This window comes from Leuciscus leuciscus (genome assembly GCF_965113295.1).
Source record: "Leuciscus leuciscus genome assembly, chromosome: 6".
Lineage (NCBI taxonomy): Eukaryota > Metazoa > Chordata > Actinopteri > Cypriniformes > Leuciscidae > Leuciscus > Leuciscus leuciscus.
This window is the reverse complement of record NC_138730.1, coordinates 4,043,212-4,065,515: the sequence shown is the minus strand read 5'-3', so window position 1 is coordinate 4,065,515 and position 22,304 is coordinate 4,043,212. Positions and strand designations below refer to the sequence as shown.

The 22,304-nt window shown below is 37.8% G+C and overlaps 1 protein-coding gene across 3 annotated transcripts in view; it reads right to left on the bottom strand.

Moving 5' to 3' along the window:
* adgrl2b.1 (adhesion G protein-coupled receptor L2b, tandem duplicate 1) overlaps nt 1-22,304 on the bottom strand; it is a 126,735-nt gene that overhangs the window by 77,015 nt on the left and 27,416 nt on the right. For all 3 annotated transcript variants that reach the window (XM_082174175.1, XM_082174176.1, XM_082174177.1), the window contains exons 5-6: nt 2,642-2,899; nt 574-677 (exon numbers count right to left, since the gene is read on the bottom strand). In XM_082174175.1, coding sequence (XP_082030301.1) covers nt 574-677; nt 2,642-2,899 — 362 coding nt within the window. The remainder of the gene's footprint in view (nt 1-573; nt 678-2,641; nt 2,900-22,304) is intronic.

The window sequence follows — 22,304 nt, the reverse complement described above, 5'->3', positions numbered from 1 at the left end:
AGGAAAAAAAAAAACTTTGTAAACTAAAGCTGTGAACTGTACAGGGAAACACTGTCAGTCTGTGCATTACTATTACTGCATTATTATTACAGGTTCATGTTCATTCATCAACTGAAAATAGCACAGACTAAAAAATCATTTCTTGGGATATAAGAATAGATGTCGGTTCTTCAAAAATGAGAATCGCTTAAAATCGAGAAATCAATATTTTCAACCCATGGATGAAATAAAGTGTGCGTTTTTTTTATTTTATTTTTTTTAAATGTTACGTCAGTCTATTTTGTTACATTAAACTGCATCACATCATACCAGCAGTGTATTAAACGATGTCCTATTTTAGCCACATACTGTACACTCAATATCAAGTAATATATACTCTATGGCAAATCTCACCTGCTAGATAGTTTACATCACTTGTATTATATCAGCCAGCTCTAATATGCTAGATGCGACTATATGGCATGAAGACATTAAGATTTTAAAAACATCATTATTTTCTGTAAAGCTGCTCTGAAACAATGTGTTCTCGTGAAAGTGCTATACAAATAAACGTGTTAGTTATTGTGGACTGACCTTCTGTGCCACCTGGCTCACCCAGTGTGAGGTGCAGTTGCTGAGATCAGGGCCTTTCGGGCTCCAGGTGCCGTCGCCAGCCGAGCAGAGGAACAACGCCATTCCTGAGCAAACACACACGCAAATCTGCTCAACACTCACTTTAACATGTGTTCATTAGAAGATTTAGCGTGTGTTCACACTTGGCATGTGTGGTTGGGTTAAAACAAACCCTGGTGAGACTAGTTTCATTTGAATAAGTGTGACCGCTGCCATCTGAACCAAACAAGCGGTCTAAACAAACTCGGGTGCGGTTGGACTGAAATATGAACGCAACACGGACCGAAGAACCAAAAACAGGAAGATGCGACCCTAAAAAGGACAGAATGCTAAAGCAAACCTGTGTTTTCTCGTCATAGGCCCTATTCCCACAGGTTAGTATTATCTGGGACCTCGTGTGATTTAGAAATTATCCCTCCACATCTGAACTCACATTCGCACAGGAAAAGCGAAGCCTGTAATTTTACTCGAATTCACTGACTCATCTCCTGGATATGATGTCAATAGGCAATTGCTTGGAAATGTCTTGTTGGTTTTAGGGTTGGGTATCGTTTGAATTTTAACGATTCCGATTCTGCTCAACGATTCCTAATATCATTTCCGATAAGGTAAACAAACACTTAGATATCATTCAAATTTAGTCTTAATAGTAGCTGAATATCATGAACAAACATCAACAGGCTAAAGAACACTTACACAAGGAACATTATTAAAGACAAGTAACACTATAGAGACGGCAGCAGGAATATTAGGCTGCTGTCACTTTAAGAGCTGCACGGATCCAATATACTGTTACACGTGTGTGTGTGTGTGTGTGTGTGTGTGTGTGTGTGTGTGTGTGTGTGAGAGTGTGTGTGTGCAGCACAGAAAACAGCCCACGAGTCATCTTGCGCTCGAATGCTTTAAAGTCATATTGAAATGCTCACAAGTGAATTGATCAGAGGAATCGAAATTTTTATTTTATAACAAGTATTCGATTCCCAACCCTAGTCGTTATAGGTCTAGCCGTATGATATATCATAAAGAGAAGCATGTCTTTACCGCATATCATCCATCTCCATCTAATCTTTATTTTTGTTTGATGGTTTTCTCTTTCTGAAAATTGTATAGTTGTATGGTGTATAGCAATATGACCCAGCATCCAAAATACTATCGAAACATTCAGTCTCCATTCTTCACGAACGATGGATAAAAAGGCGCACAGGAAACAAAAACCTTGAAAAAATTATATACGCCCCCGCCAAATCCTGGTCAAATCACCAATATTATCCCAGGACCTCGGTGTTCGGAGAAATATGGTAGGGCATTTGCGGGGGAATTTTTATTTTACATATTACAGACATGTCCGATTCGCACGGGATTAAGATCACAGACAACCTCCGCAATCATTACAAATGACTAGAGGTCACCAGATAATGCTAATCCTGTGCTAATAGGGCTATAGTGGCTAAGTGTGTGTTTGTGTATGTGTGTGTGTGTGTGTGTGTGTGACGGAGGGATTCCTGCCACTGTTTTGACTCCTTTACACACTTTATAAGCTCTTCACCAGTTCTCAGCTGTTCAGAATACCATCATATGCAGCTACACACACACAACGAGCGCATTTATCCCACACACAGTGTTGTTCTGGATGTTCGGTCGTGAAATATCCGTAAAAAAATCAGGCTGTGAACATGCAGTATCCCTATGACTTTATGTTCAGTACATTTAGATTCGGTATTAAAAACACCAATGTGAACGCTAAGCAGACCAGGACTACTTCTGAACCAAGCAAACCGAACTACATGTGTGAACACACCCTAAAACTTTCAAATTAGGTCTATATCTGGAGGAATTTGTATAAAAATAGGTTGAAAACATGCTATCAAAACAGTTTCTATCACAAACATCACTGCATAACATTAGCTTATTAACTCAGTTATGGAATGCGAATCTTGCCAGTAATTTTCATGTGTGAGAGCAGCACAGGCAGAGACAGGTGTCGCCGCCATCGAGATGCTGATGCTAATAGCAGAGATAGCACACATACCTCGAGTTCCTGTAGGACAAGGCCGCTCCACCGTCACTCCTCTGTGTGTCTGAGGCCAGGGGATTCCTCGTCTCTCCGTGCCGTCGCAGAAGCGCTTGCTGGCGGAGGGGGGGTCCGGCGAGGGGTCGGGCTGCTCGGGGTCAGGGGTCGCGGGGGTCACGGGGGTCACGTGCGTGATGGTGCTGGTGCTGATCATCACAGGAGCCGTGGATCTGCTGGGCTGAAGCGTGGACGTGACGTCATCTGAGACCGTTGGCACTGTGAGCACAGAAGACACACTTTCATTTTAATCTGATCAACACACAGGGACACGCTCACACACAGTCGACATCAGAGACTCTTCCCTCTGTCTGCTCACTCGCAGCACATCCTGAACATGTCACTGACTAACGCTTTTGATACTTGAAATGAACATTAACTGAAAATAAATAAAATAAAATAAAAATGAAATTAAATGATGAAATTAAATAAATAATGAAATGAAATGATTAAATTAAATGATGAAATTAAATGATAAAATGGAAAAAGAAAGAAGAAATATATATATATATATATATACACACATTTTTCCATTTAATTTCATAATTTCATAATTTAATTTCATTATTTCATTTCATATAAAATAAAAAAAGATTTAAAAAAAGATAAAAAACATAAAAAATCTTACTTTAGCTAATTGCCAAAGCAAATGTTAATAAAATAAATAAATAACGAAAAACTAATACATAAACTTATTTTATTACAGCTAATTGCCAAAGCAACATTTCTTTCTCCAGAGCGGCTGTATATATACATGAACTAAATTAATAACTTTTTTACAACAGATATGAACCATCACTGAACTTACTTAAGCTGGACTATAACACTATTTTCTTCCAGAAACAAACTTTGTTGCATTATTTTCCTGTTATCTCAGTAAAGCTGAGAATATAGCCTAAATAATGGAGACTTGACAACAAAATGACAAGAAATTGAACAATGAAAGTGAGAAATACAACAACAAAAACTCCCAAGTGCCTTCTTTACCATAAGATACAGAATACTACCAACCACTATAAACACATCATATAAGCTATGATAAACAAGCCGATGAATGATTTAATATGTTCAGGCTACAGGCTGAAGTCATAATGATGATGAACTTCAAAAGATAGGAATGAGCTCAGATTAAAATATTCCCTTTCATGTCAATCACTCACGAGAGACGACTGCAGGAAATCACACTAATCGCATGGAAAATGTTCAAAAACTGACTAGCTTTCCTGTCAGTATGCAGAGGAATGTGTGATACTGTGTTCACTAATGTGTTCAGATATCACAGACGTGCCGTAGGGTCTGTGACGAAGCTGTGTGAAATACCTAAACTGAACTCGGGCTCAAATCACTCGACCACTTCACTACACAAACTCCATCTCTCAGCTGGAGAAAGAAACCCAGTGTCACTAATAAAGCTTTGATGGATGACGACGGTAATGACGAATAAGACGATTACAGAGACATACAGGAGTGTGTTATTACTGATGTGTGCTGTCGGCACACTGATCGCTTTAACGTCGTATCTCTGCATAAACACAGCTCATATATTCCAGTAGTTGTCGAAATGAATGTGTGTGTTTTATAACGGATGCTCACCGAGGAAGTGTGTTTATGGGCCTTACTCCATCTGTGCTCTTGTGTTCGTGTGAAACGTCATCTTTTGTGGCCCAAGTACTGTCTGTCCCAATACACAAGTCTGCATTTTGGCAAGAACGGTTAAAAATCCCGGAAGTGTTCTGGACACGCCCCTTTTTACCCAGGATGCATCGGTTGGTAGCTTGTGTGAACTTGACGGCAGAAATATCCCAGCATTCATTTCGGCATTCGAGGACGGAGAGGCAGGTCAATACAGCTAAGTCGTGTTTCTACAATTGCGTACGTACGCTATTTCATCACTAAATGCACTTCTGAGAACATTTGATGCGAGAAATAAACTGTGTAGATTTAAAATATTGGCATTTAGGCGAAATTTTATGGCGAATCGAAAATGTGCTCAAACGTTTTCGGGAAGTGAGAATCTCCATAAGCGTTGCTTAATCGTTATGAATATACATTACATTGTAGTGTACAGTTGTAGAGTAATCCCTTGAGCCGAGGGTAGGCTTGGGCGATAAAGCCTGGCTGTTATCGTCAATAATTCTCGTTATGTTTGGGTAACGTTACATCAGACGGCGTCTGGGCGGCCGGGGATTATTGCGCAATACCAGCAAGAACACATCGTCTCAAACCGTCAGCAAGCGTTCTGTGTGCTCGTCACCTCGTGAGTTCATTCTTCCAAGAACAACTAGCAAGAGCGTTCTCCCCAAGAACAACCAGCAAGAGCGTTCTCCCCAAGAACAACCAGCAAGAGCGTTCTCCCCAAGAACACAAGTCCGTTCTTTGCATTCTTGGTTTTGAGAAACACCCTTAAGAGGAGTTTGTGAGGATCAGTGAGGTGTCCATGAACACATCCGACGCTCCAAAGCTGGTTCTGTCAGAGGAACTGTTCCTTCACGTCGCTGCGCTTCCACACATTCACAATGTTTTTATTGTTCATTTGTATTCGGTGTTTAATAATTCTGAATGTGTCCGTAATAGGAGCTATATTCAGCTCTTCGGCGTCTTGTTTGGTATGGCGTGTTGACTTGAGCTTATTATAAAAGAGAGGAGTAGGGTTGCCAACTTCAGAAAAGAAAAATGCGGGACAATCGTGGTTCTTCATGGGAAAATAAGGGACACTCAAAATATTTGTACTGTATCACACAGTTAGCCTAAATGTCATTTCAGGTTCGTATGTGTTTAAAGATTTCTCAGATATAAACACATTTGTTTTGCTTAACCTATTTATGTACAATTTAATTCTAAAACGAATTTTAAGGTCACATTACACACAAACCATAGTTCAAAATAATAGCATGTATCTGAAATAGAAAGCTTTTGTAACATTATACACTACATTTTAAAGAAATTAAAGAAAGTAATAGCATACTTTTCCCTCAGGAAGATGTCATGTTGTCTTGCGTTGGCTGGATGGATGTCTGACTCATGGACAATAATCACGTTGTTTGAATTCACCAAAACTGATTTGCCGAAATCAAAACCCGGCCGGACAGTGAAAGAGATTTGCCGTTAGCGCGAGTCCGGATTCTCCGGATTGAACCGGGAGCGACAGCGGAGGATTCTGTTCGCAAATCAAACAATAATTTGTCCCAAAAGAATAATTAATTCTCAATTTAGAGTTTGTTATTGGTATGGTCTGATGCGCGTGAGGGAGGGCTGTGATTGGATGATGCGGTGTCGTGATCAGTCAGTGGTTAGATCAGCGTAGCAGTCTATTTAAACGGGACAAGGGAGGTCCCGTACGGGACAAATAAATTAGACCCAAAATACGGGACGTCCCGGCTAATTCGGGACAGTTGGCCACCCTAAAGTACTTTCATGTTGTAATGAATGTCTGCAATGACATTTTTGCAAAGCATGTTTGCAACAGAAGAATACTGGAGGTTTAAATCTGTCTTATATTATTTTGTTTTAAAAATAATATTGTGCAGTATTGATTCGGAGAGGAGCGGGGCCTTGGAGTTAAATAAGGTTGAGTTACAGCACCAAATAAACATGGGTAAAGGAGGAGGAATGACACATTCACATCTTTTACTATGGCAAAGGAGAAAAACACATGCATCAGAGTCCACCTGATGACCCTTAAACGATTATACGTCAATGCCTGTCTCCGCTGAGGGTTTGAACCAGTTCATCTTCTCTCTCAGGTGGGAATGTAATGCAACTCAATGAAATCCAGCCGTATCTTTGCATCACAGTAATACGATGATGCAGCTCTGTGATCACGCAGGAAATGTGTGCACGTTTCTCCGAGCGTCTGAGAGCGACTCCATGGAAGAATCCCACTTTACTCCAAGGTTTTGTTGTAGATACGGCCCAAGTTTGGTGCAAATCTCTGCTCTAAAGACACACAACTAGAAACAAATGCTGTCTTAGACACAACTTGACGATTTCACTGGACCCTTTACTTCCAATCTGCAGTGCTGTCCAGAAGGGGTATCATGTGCACTGTGATTGTGAGTGAACGGGCAACACATTAAACTAATTAATTGACTGTGAACCGGTTTAATTAAGCTGTCTGCTACTTCAAAGATGGCCAGTATGGTCTCATTCTGCCAAAGGCAGGACACACACACTATGTCGTAGCGGTCGTGAGTCCACCTCATCTTTGGGTATGTTTGCACACCGGGCTGTTCAGGGAAAGATCTGGATCACAATAAATTGGTTTTGTTAGCGGTAGAAACGAATCCAGAATTGTTCCAGATTGGTGGTTTGGACGCCAGCCCAGTGTGTGTTTCTGTAACCACTGACTTACCAAACCAGTAGCCGATACCGACACCAGTCACATATAACGGTGTTCAACACCAATTTTGATACCAAAAGCAAAATGATTATTATAAATGACCTGATCTACAGAAGCAGGCATTAGGACAGAAGGCTTGCTATCTCTGAACGGTTTAAACCCTGGACCAGGACATAAAGGTGATGGGGGGGTTTGCTTCGAATCAGAGGTAGAAACTTTCAGATAATTCTGATATTAGAATAAAACTACTTGTTGTTTAGGTCACAATGTTCTCCTGAAACAACACCAACATCTACACTGTAAAAAATAAAAAATATCACGATTTTAACGGTAAAAGACTGTAAAAATGCTACAGTGAAGAACAGTTGATTGGTTAACAGAAAGTTTATATATAAATATAAATAGATCGAACCGCACATTTAACTTTTTCCCTGTGACACACTTCACATTTGATGTATTTTCGTTGAAATAACGGTTTCGTCTTAGTTTTTCCAATCAGGAGGTGTACATTACGGTTTATGTTACATCTAATGTTGGTAAATTAATGTCTGTTGCATCTTTTTATGTCATGTGTGTTACCATGATGGTGTTCAGTGTGTGTGTGAATGGCACAGTGTAGCTTCCAGATATTAGTATGAACCTTCTCAGCTTGTGATGAGCTTTAGTCATGTGACTCTCATCACCACTGTGATTGGTGGTTGTCAGTGTACCACAAAGGTACAAAACAGACATTAGTTCTTCAATAGATTGGTAAATTAACGTTATATCAGTTGATGAAATACAGTATTTTACTGTAAGTTAAAGTTCAATCTGTAAAACTTAAAATGTTGCTACTGTATTTTTTTTTTTGTCTAAATTTCTGGCAACCACAGCTCCCGTTTTCTTACCGTAAATTTAACCGATAAATTTAACCGATTTTTTTTTTTTTTACAGTGGGGTTTATGTAGGATTATGTATGTTATATATACAGTACAGGCCAAAAGTTTGGAAACATTACTATTTTTAATGTTTTTGAAAGAAGTTTCTTCTGCTCATCAAGCCTGCATTTATTTGATCAAAAATACAGAATTTTTTTTAATATTGTGATATATTATTACAATTTAAAATAATTGGTTTTCATTTATTATACTTTAAATTATCATTTATTTCTGTGATGCAAAGCTGAATTTTCAGGATCATTACTCCAGTCTATCACATGATCCTTTAGAAATCATTCTAATATTCTGATTCATTATCAAAGTTGGAAACAGTTCTGCTGCCTAATATTTTTTCATAACCTGTGATACTTTTTTAGGATACTTTGATGAATAAAAAGTAATAAAAAAAAAAAAAAAAAAAAAAAAAGCAAATGTTTTAAAAATAGAAATCTTTTTTTCTTTCTTCTTTTGAAATAAATCAATACTTTTATTCAGCAAGGATGTGTTAAATTGATAAAAAGTGATAGTAAAGAAGATTTATATTATTAGAAAATATATTTTTTTATTTTGAAAAATGCAGTTCTTTTTAATCTTTTATTCATCAAATATATTAGGCAGCAGAACTGTGTCCAACACTCATAATAAACCAGAATATTAGAATGATTTCTAAAGGATCATGTGATAGACTGGAATAATGATCCTGAAAATTCAGCTTTGCATCACAGAAATAAATGATAATTTAAAGTATAATAAATTGAAAACCAATTATTTTAAATTGTAATAATATATCACAATACATTTTTTTCTGTATTTTTGATCAAATAAATGCAGGCTTGATGAGCAGAAGAAACTTCTTTCAAAAACATAAAAAATAGTAATGTTTCCAAACTTTTGTCCTGTACTGTATATATTTTGTATGTTATGTAAGGATTATGTATGTTACAAAAACGGCAGAAGGGCTGAATGAAAACGCACATTCGTTCTCTGATGCTTCTGGAAGAGCATAAATACAGCGGTTACCTCTGTTAACCCAGTACACAACGCTTGTAAACACCACTTTAACTGGCATCATACGGAGGAAAGGTGGAAAGAAAAACGCCGCTGAAACTATGCTAGATCAATTCTTGAACCTCGTCACAACTGCATTCACCTTGTGTCCACTTAAATGTTCCTTGGTGAAATGGAAAACAAAGAGCGAATGAGTGAGGAAAACTAAATAGAGGTAAACTGCTTGTCAATGGCTGAGTCTGCTTCGCTGCTTCACTTTGACATCTCCTGACTCGTGCCTCTACAATTTTCTTTTTATTATGCCAGGCAATTTCACCGGAGGAATCGCAGAGCATTGTCCATCAGAGCTTTCAGGAAAAGTAGCCTCAATTAGCTGTCACTTCAGTCAGTGTCACTGAAATCATCCTCTCAGAACGCAAGGACACGTAGCCTATCGGAGACCAGACCACTCAGCGATTAACAATAACACCCAGAGTGAGAGCAATCCTGAATGGTCTGCTGAGGAATTGGGATTTCAAGAGGAAAAGTGGTAAGACAGCTAAACAAATCTGTCACATCATTGACATTGGCTTGTGCTTATTACTGCTCTGGAGCCTTTGCAGACTAAAACAGAGAGAAAACTGGCAAAACAGTGTCAATTTATTTCTCTCTATTTTATTCAGGCAACAAGCAGGATTTGCCAAAGTTTGTGTTTTCTGGTGGCGGTCATTTGGAGGAGGGTTTATTTCACGCTGGCTGCGTCACAACAACATAACATAGGACCAGCATGTGTTTGTGCAGTCTGGGAGCAACACATTATACGTGTCAATTCTCTGTGCTTCCAAGATTTCTATCTCAACAACGGCCTGGCTTCACAAACAGGGCTTAGATTAAGCCAGGATTAGGCCTTAGTTCAATTAGGACATTTAAGTAGCTTTTAAAAACATGCCTTAGGAAAAAGACATCACTGGTGTGCATCTTGAGACAAAGCAATGGCACTGACATATTTTAATATGCTTTCAGTTAAAACAGCTCAAACTTGCATTTTAGTTAAATAATCTGAGACTAAATTTAAAGAGTTAGGCTAGTTCACCCAAAAATGAAAGTTATCCCATAATTTACTCATCCTCAAGTCATCCTAGGTGTATATGACTATCTTCTTTCAGCCGAACACAATCAGAGTTATATTAAATAATATCCTGGCTCTTCCCAGCTTTATAATGGCAGTGAATGGTACCTTAGATTTTGAAGCTCAATAAAGTGCATCCATCCATCATAAAAGTGCATCTATCCATCATAAAAGTGCATCCATCCATCATAAAAGCGCATCCATCCATCATAAAAGCGCATCTATCCATCATAAAAGTGCATCTATCCATCATAAAAGCACATCTATCCATCATAAAAGTGCATCCATCCATCATAAAAGTGCATCTATCCATCATAAAAGTGCATCTGTCCATCATAAAAGCGCATCCATCCATCATAAAAGCGCATCCATCCATCATAAAAGCGCATCCATCCATCATAAAAGTGCATCCATCCATCATAAAAGTGCATCTATCCATCATAAAAGCGCATCCATCCATCATAAAAGCGCATCCATCTATCATAAAAGCGCATCTATCCATCATAAAAGTGCATCCATCCATCATAAAAGTGCATCCATCCATCATAAAAGTGCATCTATCCATCATAAAAGTGCATCTGTCCATCATAAAAGTGCATCTATCCATCATAAAAGTGCATCCATCCATCATAAAAGCGCATCCATCCATCATAAAAGCGCATCCATCCATCATAAAAGTGCATCCATCCATCATAAAAGTGCATCTACCCATCATAAAAGTGCATCTACCCATCATAAAAGTGCATCTATCCATCATAAAAGTGCATCCATCCATCATAAAAGTGCATCTATCCATCATAAAAGTGCATCTATCCATCATAAAAGTGCATCCATCCATCATAAAAGTGCATCTATCCATCATAAAAGTGCATCCATCCATCATAAAAGTGCATCCATCCATCATAAAAGTGCATCTACCCATCATAAAAGTGCATCTATCCATCATAAAAGTGCATCCATCCATCATAAAAGTGCATCTATCCATCATAAAAGCGTATCCATCCATCATAAAAGTGCATCCATCCATCATAAAAGCGCATCCATCCATGATAAAAGTGCATCTATCCATCATAAAAGCGCATCCGTCCATCATAAAAGTGCATCTGTCCATCATAAAAGCGCATCCGTCCATCATAAAAGTGCATCCATCCATCATAAAAGTGCATATATCCATCATAAAAGTGCATCTATCCATCATAAAAGTGCATATATCCATCATAAAAGTGCATATATCCATCATAAAAGTGCATCCATCCATCATAAAAGTGCATATATCCATCATAAAAGTGCATCTATCCATCATAAAAGTGCATCCATCCATCATAAAAGTGCATATATCCATCATAAAAGTGCATATATCCATCATAAAAGTGCATCCATCCATCATAAAAGTGCATATATCCATCATAAAAGTGCATCCATCCATCATAAAAGTGCATATATCCATCATAAAAGTGCATCTATCCATCATAAAAGTGCATATATCCATCATAAAAGTGCATATATCCATCATAAAAGTGCATCCATCCATCATAAAAGTGCATATATCCATCATAAAAGTGCATCTATCCATCATAAAAGTGCATCCATCCATCATAAAAGTGCATATATCCATCATAAAAGTGCATATATCCATCATAAAAGTGCATCCATCCATCATAAAAGTGCATATATCCATCATAAAAGTGCATCCATCCATCATAAAAGCGCATCCATCCATCATAAAAGTGCATCCGTCCACCATAAAAGTGCATCCATCCATCATAAAAGTGCATCCATCCATCATAAAAGTGCATCCATCCATCATAAAAGCGCATCCATCCATCATAAAAGTGCATCCATCCATAATAAAAGCGCATCCATCCATCATAAAAGTGCATCCATCCATCATAAAAGCGCATCCATCCATCATAAAAGCGCATCCATCCATCATAAAAGTGCATCCATCCATCATAAAAGCGCATCCATCCATCATAAAAGTGCATCCATCCATCATAAAAGCAATACATACGGCTCCGGGGTTAATAAAGGCCTTCTGAAGTGAAGCCATGCGTTCGTGTAAGAAAAATATCCATATTTATAGCTTTATAAACAATTACTTTCAGCTATAAATATCAACTATTAATATAACTCCGATTGTGTTTGGCTGAAAGAAGAAAGTCATATACACCTAGGAGAGTAAATTATGGGATCATTTTCATTTGTGGGTGAACTAACTCTTTAAGCCTTGTCTGTGAAACCAGGGGAAGGTGTAACAGACGTCTCTCTTAGACTGCCATTTTATAGTCTATGCCGCTCCTAAAAATCCCCAGGGGGAAATCCATCAGTGGGGTTTCAGCTCGACTATTGATTAAATGACTGAATATCTGTTTCCATTGTTAACTGAGAGTCAACTTCCCTGACATCTCTGGCAGTAATGTGAGACAGAGACAGATGAGGGCTCTATCAGGTCATCTGAGGGGAAAAGACACTTCAGACCGGAGTATGGGGGTCTAGTCCAGGTTTGTTCCTGGAACAAACAATGGGAACGGGAATAGTTAAGAAACTATTAAATCATGAATCGTACATCCAGTCTCTTTCCAGGTGTTATAAAACTGAATACTACTGTAATTTTCAGTTCAAGTCCCCCTGTGGTGAAAATCCAGCTTTTAATGTTGTTTATGTGTCTATGTGGTGTTTTTAATCTGCTTTAAGACAAACCATGTGTAAGTTCATAAGTCGACAGCATTGCTGAGTATTTCCTCCTTAAAACTGCAGTGAACCAAAGACAGTCTCAAACACACGCTTTGAAATCGCTGGTGTTTCTGACGTCACAAACTACCTTGTAACCAATCAGATCAACGTGTGATCGTCAACCAGTGGATCTCTGAGCTGAGTGAGTGAGTGGAGGCAGGGCTCATTTGCATATTCATAGAACCACGCATACTAAATGAGGCAAGGGTGTCGAGTCCCTAGAAACCAGCCTTGAGTTTTAAGGGATACAGTTATTGACTTCAGGGTTAGTTTTAAAAAAACAGTAACAAATCCCTAATCCTGAGTATGAGCAATAGCAATACTGATGTTTAAAGACAGCAGATCACGGCCAGTGGCAAGCAACCGGCGAGAGGCATTCAGTGCATCAACATCTGCATCCCATCAGCCTTCAACAGTAGAGGATGACCTGCGCTGCTTCCCAGCGGACACTAGCACATCTGCCTGGACTTCACCGTTTAATCCTAAATGGACCTCAAAGACATTTACCCATTTAAATCTTACATTTCAATAATTGCGGTAAAGTATTAATTAGTGCCATTATATTTGGAGTGTTTAGCCAGGAGAGAACTGGTGTCGGCTGGTTTCTAGAAAGTAGTTTTTTCTCCATTATCCAGCATCAAATGGAGTTATTATTCCTTGCCTCAGTTTCATTTGGCTTGCACACTACAGGACTAAAGACCCTGATATATTCAAGGCCAAGTTCTTGCTACAGTATTAAACATGATAAATAATGCCGCTTTCAATTATGATTACAACTACATTTCCTACTTTAAAGCAGCTCTACAGTGTGTTCGTGGTTTTATCCGCAGATGTCCGACCTCCACGGACTGAACAGAAGAAATGAACCAGAGAAGATTTCCATGCCAGAAAAGGCGGAGCTTCTGAGCCACGCCCACCTATTACATCATCACCACGGACCAATGGTAGTGCAAAGGTGTTTACCAGCCAGAAAGTGGAAGCTTTCCCGAAACGAACTTCCATTTGGGCTGATTTTGTTCTAAACGACATCAAACCAGTTTGAAGCCTTAAATATATTTTGTATCATGTAAAACAATGGGGGAAAAGTTGTTTGAAACTATTTTCACTCAGAAACTGCTAGTAAACTTCACAAACATTTACAAAGCAAATTTTACTCTAATAATCAAAGAAATGCATGCTATACAAATCTCAACTGCTTGATTGTTTATGTCGTCACCATATGTAGAATATGAAAAACTGATAAATGTGGACAATTAAGGCATTATACACACATATATACAGTACAGGCCAAAAGTTTGGACACATTACTATTTTTTATGTTTTTGAAAGAAGTTTCTTCTGCTCATCAAGCCTGCATTTATTTGATCAAAAATACAGAAAAAAATAAAATAATATTGTGATATATTATTACAATTTAAAATAATTGGTTTTCAATTTATTATACTTTAAATTATCATTTATTTCTGTGATGCAAAGCTGAATTTTCAGGATCATTACTCCAGTCTATCACATGATCCTTTAGAAATCATTCTAATATTCTGATTCATTATCAAAGTTGGAAACAGTTCTGCTGCTTAATATTTTTTCATAACCTGTGATACTTTTTTTTAGGATACTTTGATGAATAAAAAGTAAAAAAAAAAATATATATATATATATATATATATATATATATACACGACTGGTCAGTAATTTGGGGTCAGTCATTTTTTTTCTTTCTTTTTTTTTGAAATAAATCAATACTTTTATTCAGCAAGGATGTGTTAAATTGATAAAAAGTGATAGTAAAGAAGATTTAGGCCTATATTATTAGAATTTTTTTTTTTTTTTTTTATAAATGCAGTTCTTTTTAACCTTTTATTCATCAAATATATTAAGCAGCAGAACTGTGTCCAACACTCATAATAAATCAGAATATTAGAATGATTTCTAAAGGTAATGATCCTAAAAATTCAGCTTTGCATCACAGAAATAAATGATAATTTAAAGTATAATAAATTGAAAACCAATTATTTTAAATTGTAATATTATATCACAATATTACATTTTTTTCTGTATTTTTGATCAAATAAATGAGCAGAGAAACTTATTTCAAAAACATTAAAAATAGTAATGTGTCCAAACTTTTGGCCTGTACTGTATATATATATATACATGTGTGTGTGTGTGTGTGTGTGTGTATTTTCTGTGAAACTGCCTAAAACAAAGTGTATTGTAAGAAGTGCAAGACAAACCAAACAAACTACAGCAACTGAAGCATGCAGAACTTCCTAAAGCCATTTTCAGTGGAAATGTAAAGAGAAACACCTGTTTTGCAGGATCTTTAAAGGTTTAAAGTCTTAGACCCCACATGGGCTTTCCATTTCCACTAATCACCACAGACACCGAGTCTAACAGGTGTCAAACGCTCCATTACCAAACAACAGCACTTCCAGGTTTGACTGGTGTGTTCCTGTGAATAGCCACAGGCACATAAAAACCAGACGGATCGGTGCCCGAGTCAGAGGCTCTGTTTAGAAACTCTGATGTATGTGTGCCAAAGACCAAAGCGAGCTGAAATGTGGCTTATTAACTTCAGAGCTGACACTGCCTCCAGGAACACACTCCGTATGAGAAGCAGGAGGATGAAAAACTGAGGCAAACAGTGAAGAGGCGGAGAGAAAAAACAGAACAATACTCTCTTTTTTCCTGCTTGCTTTTCTCAGTTCAGTTTGCTGCGAATGCCTCGATTCAACACCAAATGTGTGTTGTTGAAACTCAAAACACACAGAGGCACTCTTGTGAGATATTCTCAGAGGACACTGGCCATGCAAAGCCACATTTTAGTCTCTTATTGGCTCAGAAGCTGGAGTGATATGCACCAGAATGGGCACGTTAATTATATTTTATGACTATAAATAATACAGCCACCAATTCAATGGTACGGATGGATCTTTGTGCCTATAAGAGCTACTCATTTTGAATCTTTTACACTCGGACAAATTGCAGTTCTTAAGGAACGTTAACAAAGACCTGTTGTGCCCCTTTTAAAACTCTTGATTTTTGGGGGTTTTGGGCTCTATTACAATAGCTTTTCATGCTCCCATATTCTCCATTGTTGCGGCTCCTCTCTTCCCAGTCCGTCAGTAACGCTCTGTTTAGTTCCTGTCTCTATGAAGCCCCTCCTTCTGAAAAGCACACTGTGCTCTGATTGGTCGGCTGGAGCAGTGTGTTGTGATTGGTCGAGTCCTTCGAGTGTGTTTGGGAAATGTCCCGCCCCTTCCCATAACCGCCAGTTTAACACACTACTAACTAACTCAACCAGGCCACGCCCCTTTATTCTGCGCATTAATTATTATAATGAGGAATATTGTGACGTGTTCCTTCCCGGAAGAAACTCAAGACTACAATGGAGGCGTTTCAGGAGTTCAGGAACACTGACACTGATATAGAGAAGAACTCCCGCTGGAGGGACATGGACCTTTGCTGAGCTTTTCCATGATTAAACGGCAACATTACACGCTAAAAAGACAGATGAACAAGGAAAAAAAGCAGAACAGGTCCTCTTTAAATGTTCTCCTTAATACCCTGCATTATTCCTCGCAATAATTGCTTCCTCTGATCCGTCTTTTTACCTTGTTGAACAAAGACTCAATAATCACTGTGCATCCCTGACAATGGCTTTAAAGTGCCAAAATGAGAAGTTGTGTCAGGAGTTAGGTATGCATTTTATTACTGGTTCACTTTGAAGAAAGAGCCATCAATCAGAAAATTAATTTGGTTCCCTTTGACTCACTGTCTTTTCTCTATAATGCTTTCAGGTATGAGTATTTTCTGGTTTATGCTAACAGTTAATGAAGCAATGCTCGAATTTAGCATCAAATTACAATGTCACAGGGCTCCAGACTAACATTTGAGAGTTTTACAGATGGAGGCGCCAGCACCTGATTTGGTAGCACCAATTTTATTTTATTTTTTTATACTAATATTAATAAATAATATTATATGCTTTGTCTCCTGGAAATGCACATTTGACAGTAACTTGAGATGGCATGCAATGTACATTTATTTTAATTTACAAAAACAGTAACATCTGAAAAAATGTATAACCTCCTTTTAATAGATTAAAATTCAAATATTCTGACTGACTGAGTTAGGACTCTACTCTTAATATATTAACCATTGGTCTTCCATACTATCATACATTTGTAGATCACGGTATCCACAGGTAAAGCTGGGTTATGCAGGCTGGACCGGGACAACAACAACAACTTTGTTGTAAACAAATAAAATATGGGAGGCAGCGGGAAAAAAATGGGTATTTTTGCAGGAATGGATGCCAACTGGAATCTAGCAGGAGCTGGGGTGAACAATCCTCCAAAACTGTTTCCAACACATTAGTGCCACCAAATGCATCTTCAGCCAAAACTCCAAACCAAAACATGATGAGTATTTAGATGATTTCACCAGTACTTATTTTAAATCACTGTAGTATTATTATTATTATATCATTAAAAAAGTGAAGCTAGCTTAAAAAATGTGTTTGGACACTGTAGTAAAACACACATAGGCCTACATAAAGTCATAGGCTGGAGGTAGAGTCAAGCCAACACACCATATTCCCCCTCCAAACGAATCATACACACTCAGGAGTCACAGATCTGGTACACTGGTATAATGATATAAATACACAGAAGATTACAAGTTACAGCCTAATGTCAAATGAGTTCAACTAAGGTCCAATTGTTCTTCATTTTAACCCAACAAATGTTGTGTGAACAGACGCAGATGCATATTTAAGACACCTTAACACTACAGAAAAACTATAGAAACACTAATATAGATCATTTTAAGAGATAATTTGACTAATTTGTGTGAAATGAAATGATTTTTTCTTTCTTTCTTTCTATGGAAGAGAAACAGAAATCTATTCGTTCTAGAGTCTATATGAGCAAGTTTGGCAAACACTCTTTTAAATGCACACCAATTCCCCTTATAAATCAGATGCGTCTTATGTTGTCGGTCTGCATCCTAATGGAATTACAAGAATTGTAAAGGAGGATTACAACATCATGCGTTTAGCACAGTTCCTTAGCGTTTCAGGGTGTTGTTACAGCGGGTTAAGAGCACACCAGTGTCCCTGCTCCTCTTTTAAAGGCTGGAAATTGAGCTAACATGTAATTACCCAACGCACGGTTGAGGCGTAATACATAGCTCATAAAGTCTGGTAATGAGATTTAATCGCATCTCACGTCATCAGTTCTGGATGGTGGAAACTCTACAGATGCTTCTCCGGCAGGTATTGCCGTGGGGTTTTATCACATTCACAGTGAATATTAATGCAAGCGACTCATTTTAGTCCGTTCTCGCTAGAGACACTACATGTACCATTACATTTTCTAAGACAAATATTTTGTTGCAATCGATACTGAGAGCTGAGATAAAAACGAACTGCTCAATGTTAAGCTTTTATGTGGTGAAGAACTACATGTCTAACATTAAATTAAAGGTTTGAAGGCAATAAAAAGTGTTTTGTGTGTGTTCAGCACAAGCTCACTGGTGTAAAGCTGCTACTGTGAATAGGATTTTCTAATAATTTTTCATCAACAGAGCAGATGTTGTAGTTTAAGCTCGGGTTTTATAACCACGTTGGTGGCAGAAATAACATTTCCATTAAAGGGATACTTCACCGATTAGCATTAAATGGGTCATAAAATGAGAATTCAAATGTTCCTTGATCCTTTGACGTTAAGAGTTCGTTATACTATAAAAATACCCTGTAAGTTTCAAAACTCAAAACTTTCTTGTTATTCCAAAAACTGCTTTTATTGAAACCAAGGCCAGCAAACGACAGGGTCTAAGAGGTGGAGACTTGTGATGGCAGCTTTGGCCCCGCCCACTGGTGAGTTAGTGAACAGGGACATGAGAACGAGAAAAGATCGATGCAGGATCAATACCATTACCTTCCTAATGATCCTAATGCTAGGATAGTGGGGGGTTTTCCCACAATGTGAATGTCTTAGCAGTGCATTATTGGTTTGTATTCGGTGTATTTCACTGTGGGTTATTTGGTAAATTTCGGCACAGGCTTTACACACAGACTTTTACGATATGGATCTGCCAGCAACGCCACAAACATGTAAGTAGTCATGTTTATTCTAATGCCTGATCTGTGATCAGTGATTTCTGATGTAATTATTCAAGTTCAGACAGATTATCTCTCAAAATATCGTTCAATACTGTTTATGCATCAGCAAATCAAGCCAGTGACTAAACAATCAACTTCACGTCGTTTCTCTTAGTAGGATGAAAATAATCTTATTTAAACTGTGATTAAATTATATAAAGAAAGTGTATCCTTTTCCAATTGCCCAAGCTGTCAATCACACAGCACGAGTTTATCTGGACACTTGCCAAAACTCGTTGAAATCAATCATCACAAAATCATGAAGCTGTTACAATGTACAGTACAACGAAGCTCTTACTGTATTTACATCGGGTTTGCATTGTTATTTGGTGAAAGCCAGAGGTGTAATTTCATACGCGATCAACAGACTGTCTGTCATCTGCTCAATGCTCATCACTGCAACCTTTCATGTGATGGGAATAGATCATTATGATCAATACTTTTCACGATTCCTTAATCTCGATAGCTGTAATAGTAAAAACGTAGTTAAAGTTTTAGAGAGAGTTCCACATGTAATACTGGCTATTTCATATGCAAATATGTCAGCCAATCACAGCAGTGGGTGTTCACACTGAAGTCTCACAGCCAATCACAGCAGTGGGTGTTCACACTGAAGTCTCACAGCCAATCACAGCAGTGGGCGTTTACACTGAAGTCTCACAGCAGACACGACCCTTAAAACAGAGCGTTCAAATCAGAGGCTAAAATCAGGCTTGGAAAAATGCCTTTTATTTATAAATTATGACAATTTTTGATGTTAAAATCATACTAACATTATAAGGGCACCCCAGGAAATATTCTAAAATAATAAAATAATCCAGTCTATGACCCCCTTTAAGCTTTGTTTCAGTAGAAACCCGGTAGTGTTTTGGAATGACCGTGCTTCCCTCCCTCATGTCCCCCTGAGACGAGAGATTTCTGTATTGTGTGTCTGAAAAAAACCCTCAGATGACACAAATATCATAATTTAGCATCATCAGAGGCTTTTGTGTCCAGAGGTGAGAGACTCCAGCCAGTAGGAGGAGCTCGTCCCGCATGTCTTCAACCCGCCCATAGGGGGATCTCACAATAAAACAGCGCCTTTTCAGTTTCGAGTCGACTAGTAGCCTAGCTGTATCATTTCTCCCGATACTGCCCTCTGTAACCGGTAGGTGTGGCTTGGGAGTGTCCTCGTAGGGCAGCGAAGCAAGTGCATTCTGGGAGTTGTTGTCTTTCATCCACATGAGCCAAAAATACATTTTCTGGCTTTTCTCAGTCTAGAAGGCACCAACTTCTAAAATAATTTCACATTTCTACTACATAAATGACCCAATTTAAATACACATTCATCTTTCCAGCGGTGAAATATCCCTTTAAGAAGGAATTTTTGACCCCTTAAAATTATTTCCAGGGACATTTTTTACTTATAATGGCTGTTTTTAACTTTATTAAATGTATAGGCCATCTTTCCGATTCAGTTAGAATAACAAGAGACTTTAGGGTTGTTACCAATCAAATGAAATCAGTTTCACTAAAAGCCATCTTTGCACTGCAGAGGTGATCAGAAGCTGCATTTGAAGTGGAATTTAGGTGTACAGAGACTGTTTAATGCAGCTCGGAGAAGCCACCAATGAACCTCAGGGAGCATTACAAAATAATAAAACTGCAAATCATGTCAATGTTAGTGAGTCATTGAATCATTCACCTGATTTGTTCAAAACTGGCTAAATATGTGGTTTTTATAATGCATGCATTAAATCATGACAGGTCCAAAGTGAACAAAAATCACTTGATTTGAAATCTAACTTTGATTAATAAGATTTACAACGACCTTTCAACATGATTAGCTACGTAATGTGTGGCGCATCACAGCTCGTGTAAGACCAGCATTAGTGGTTAAAAAGTATATCAATGTTTATGTTTTTTATAAAATGTCGGCTGGTTTGTCTAGATAAGACTCTTATTCCTTGGCTGGATCGTGTCGAGACTTTGAAGCTGCACTGAAACTCACATCTGGACCTTCAACCCGTTGGACCCCATTGAAGACACTATATGGAGAACAATCCTGGAATGTTTTCTTCAAAAACCTTCATTTCTTTTCGACTGAAGAAAGAAAGACATGAATCTTGGATGACGTGGGTGTGAGTAAATTATCAGGAAATTTTAATTCTGAAGTGAAATAATCCTTTAACAACCCTATACATTGAGAGTAAATCACTCGCATATGCAAAAAAAAAATCATGCTAGGCAAAATTGTAATATTTCACACGTCAGTGTTCGAGTTAGAGGCTAAGTATAAGCTTGACAAGTAATTTTTCTCTCGCCTTCAGCCGTCTTGAACACTCTGAGCGCTTGAGAGTTTTGCTCTCCATCTTTAAAGCACACTATTGCAATTCATCTCAATGGATGTGCAGCGTATGTGATGCACCGTAAACTGTCGTGTGAAGGCAACCGACTCACCGTCACTTAGCAGAGAGCGCTCTGTGTTTCTCTCACACACACAAAGAGAGGGAGAGCAAGAGTCTTATATCACTTAGAATAGATGCGCTACATATAATTTATAATCTTGTATTTTCCTGTCAAAAATAAATCTCTAAATAAGACAGACTTCTTGACTCTGTAATCATATTTTTTTTTTTTTAAAGCATGAATAAAATGTGGTAATCTGGTTAAGTTTGTGCCCACTGGGATTCATATTTTTTTCAAATAAATATTTACAAGGTAACGATAATTTTTCCTACAGCACAATGAAAATGACATGAATATGACAGTGAGGGCAACTGAATATAGTCATAAAGTTTGTCGATCATGTGTCTCCAGTGAAGCTGAACTCTCCTGTCTGCACTCAGTTCACACGGATCATGCAGGATACATATGCACACTTCAGAATATCTGACAGCTGGATTTGACGAAGTCTGCAAGGTTTGTGAAAATGTTTATTAAATATTCAAAGATTTGTTTAAATATGCATATTTGCTGAAGAATTATTAGTGTTTGCCTTTCTGTTACTAACAATATAAAACCAAATGCTATAATACTTTTTCGTAGACAGTTTACGTTCTTTGTTTAACAGTTCTATCTATTAACATATCAGACAAAACTGTTAAACAGAGACCATAACTAAAGAAGATGGAGAAGCCGGCAAAATAAAAGTCCCGCTTCCAACACATCTAGTCAATAATAAAAGCATCTTTTCATGCACAAGCTATATATAGTTTCCTTTACCACACACCAAATGATATTGAGACTGTCTAAATTCATTGAAAATTCTATTCTCTAGGAAAATAATCAATGTTCTATGGGAACAAGTTGAGACAATTTTCAACTTAGTAGGGTCAATCACTAGCCTACTCAGATATGAAGCACTTTTGCAA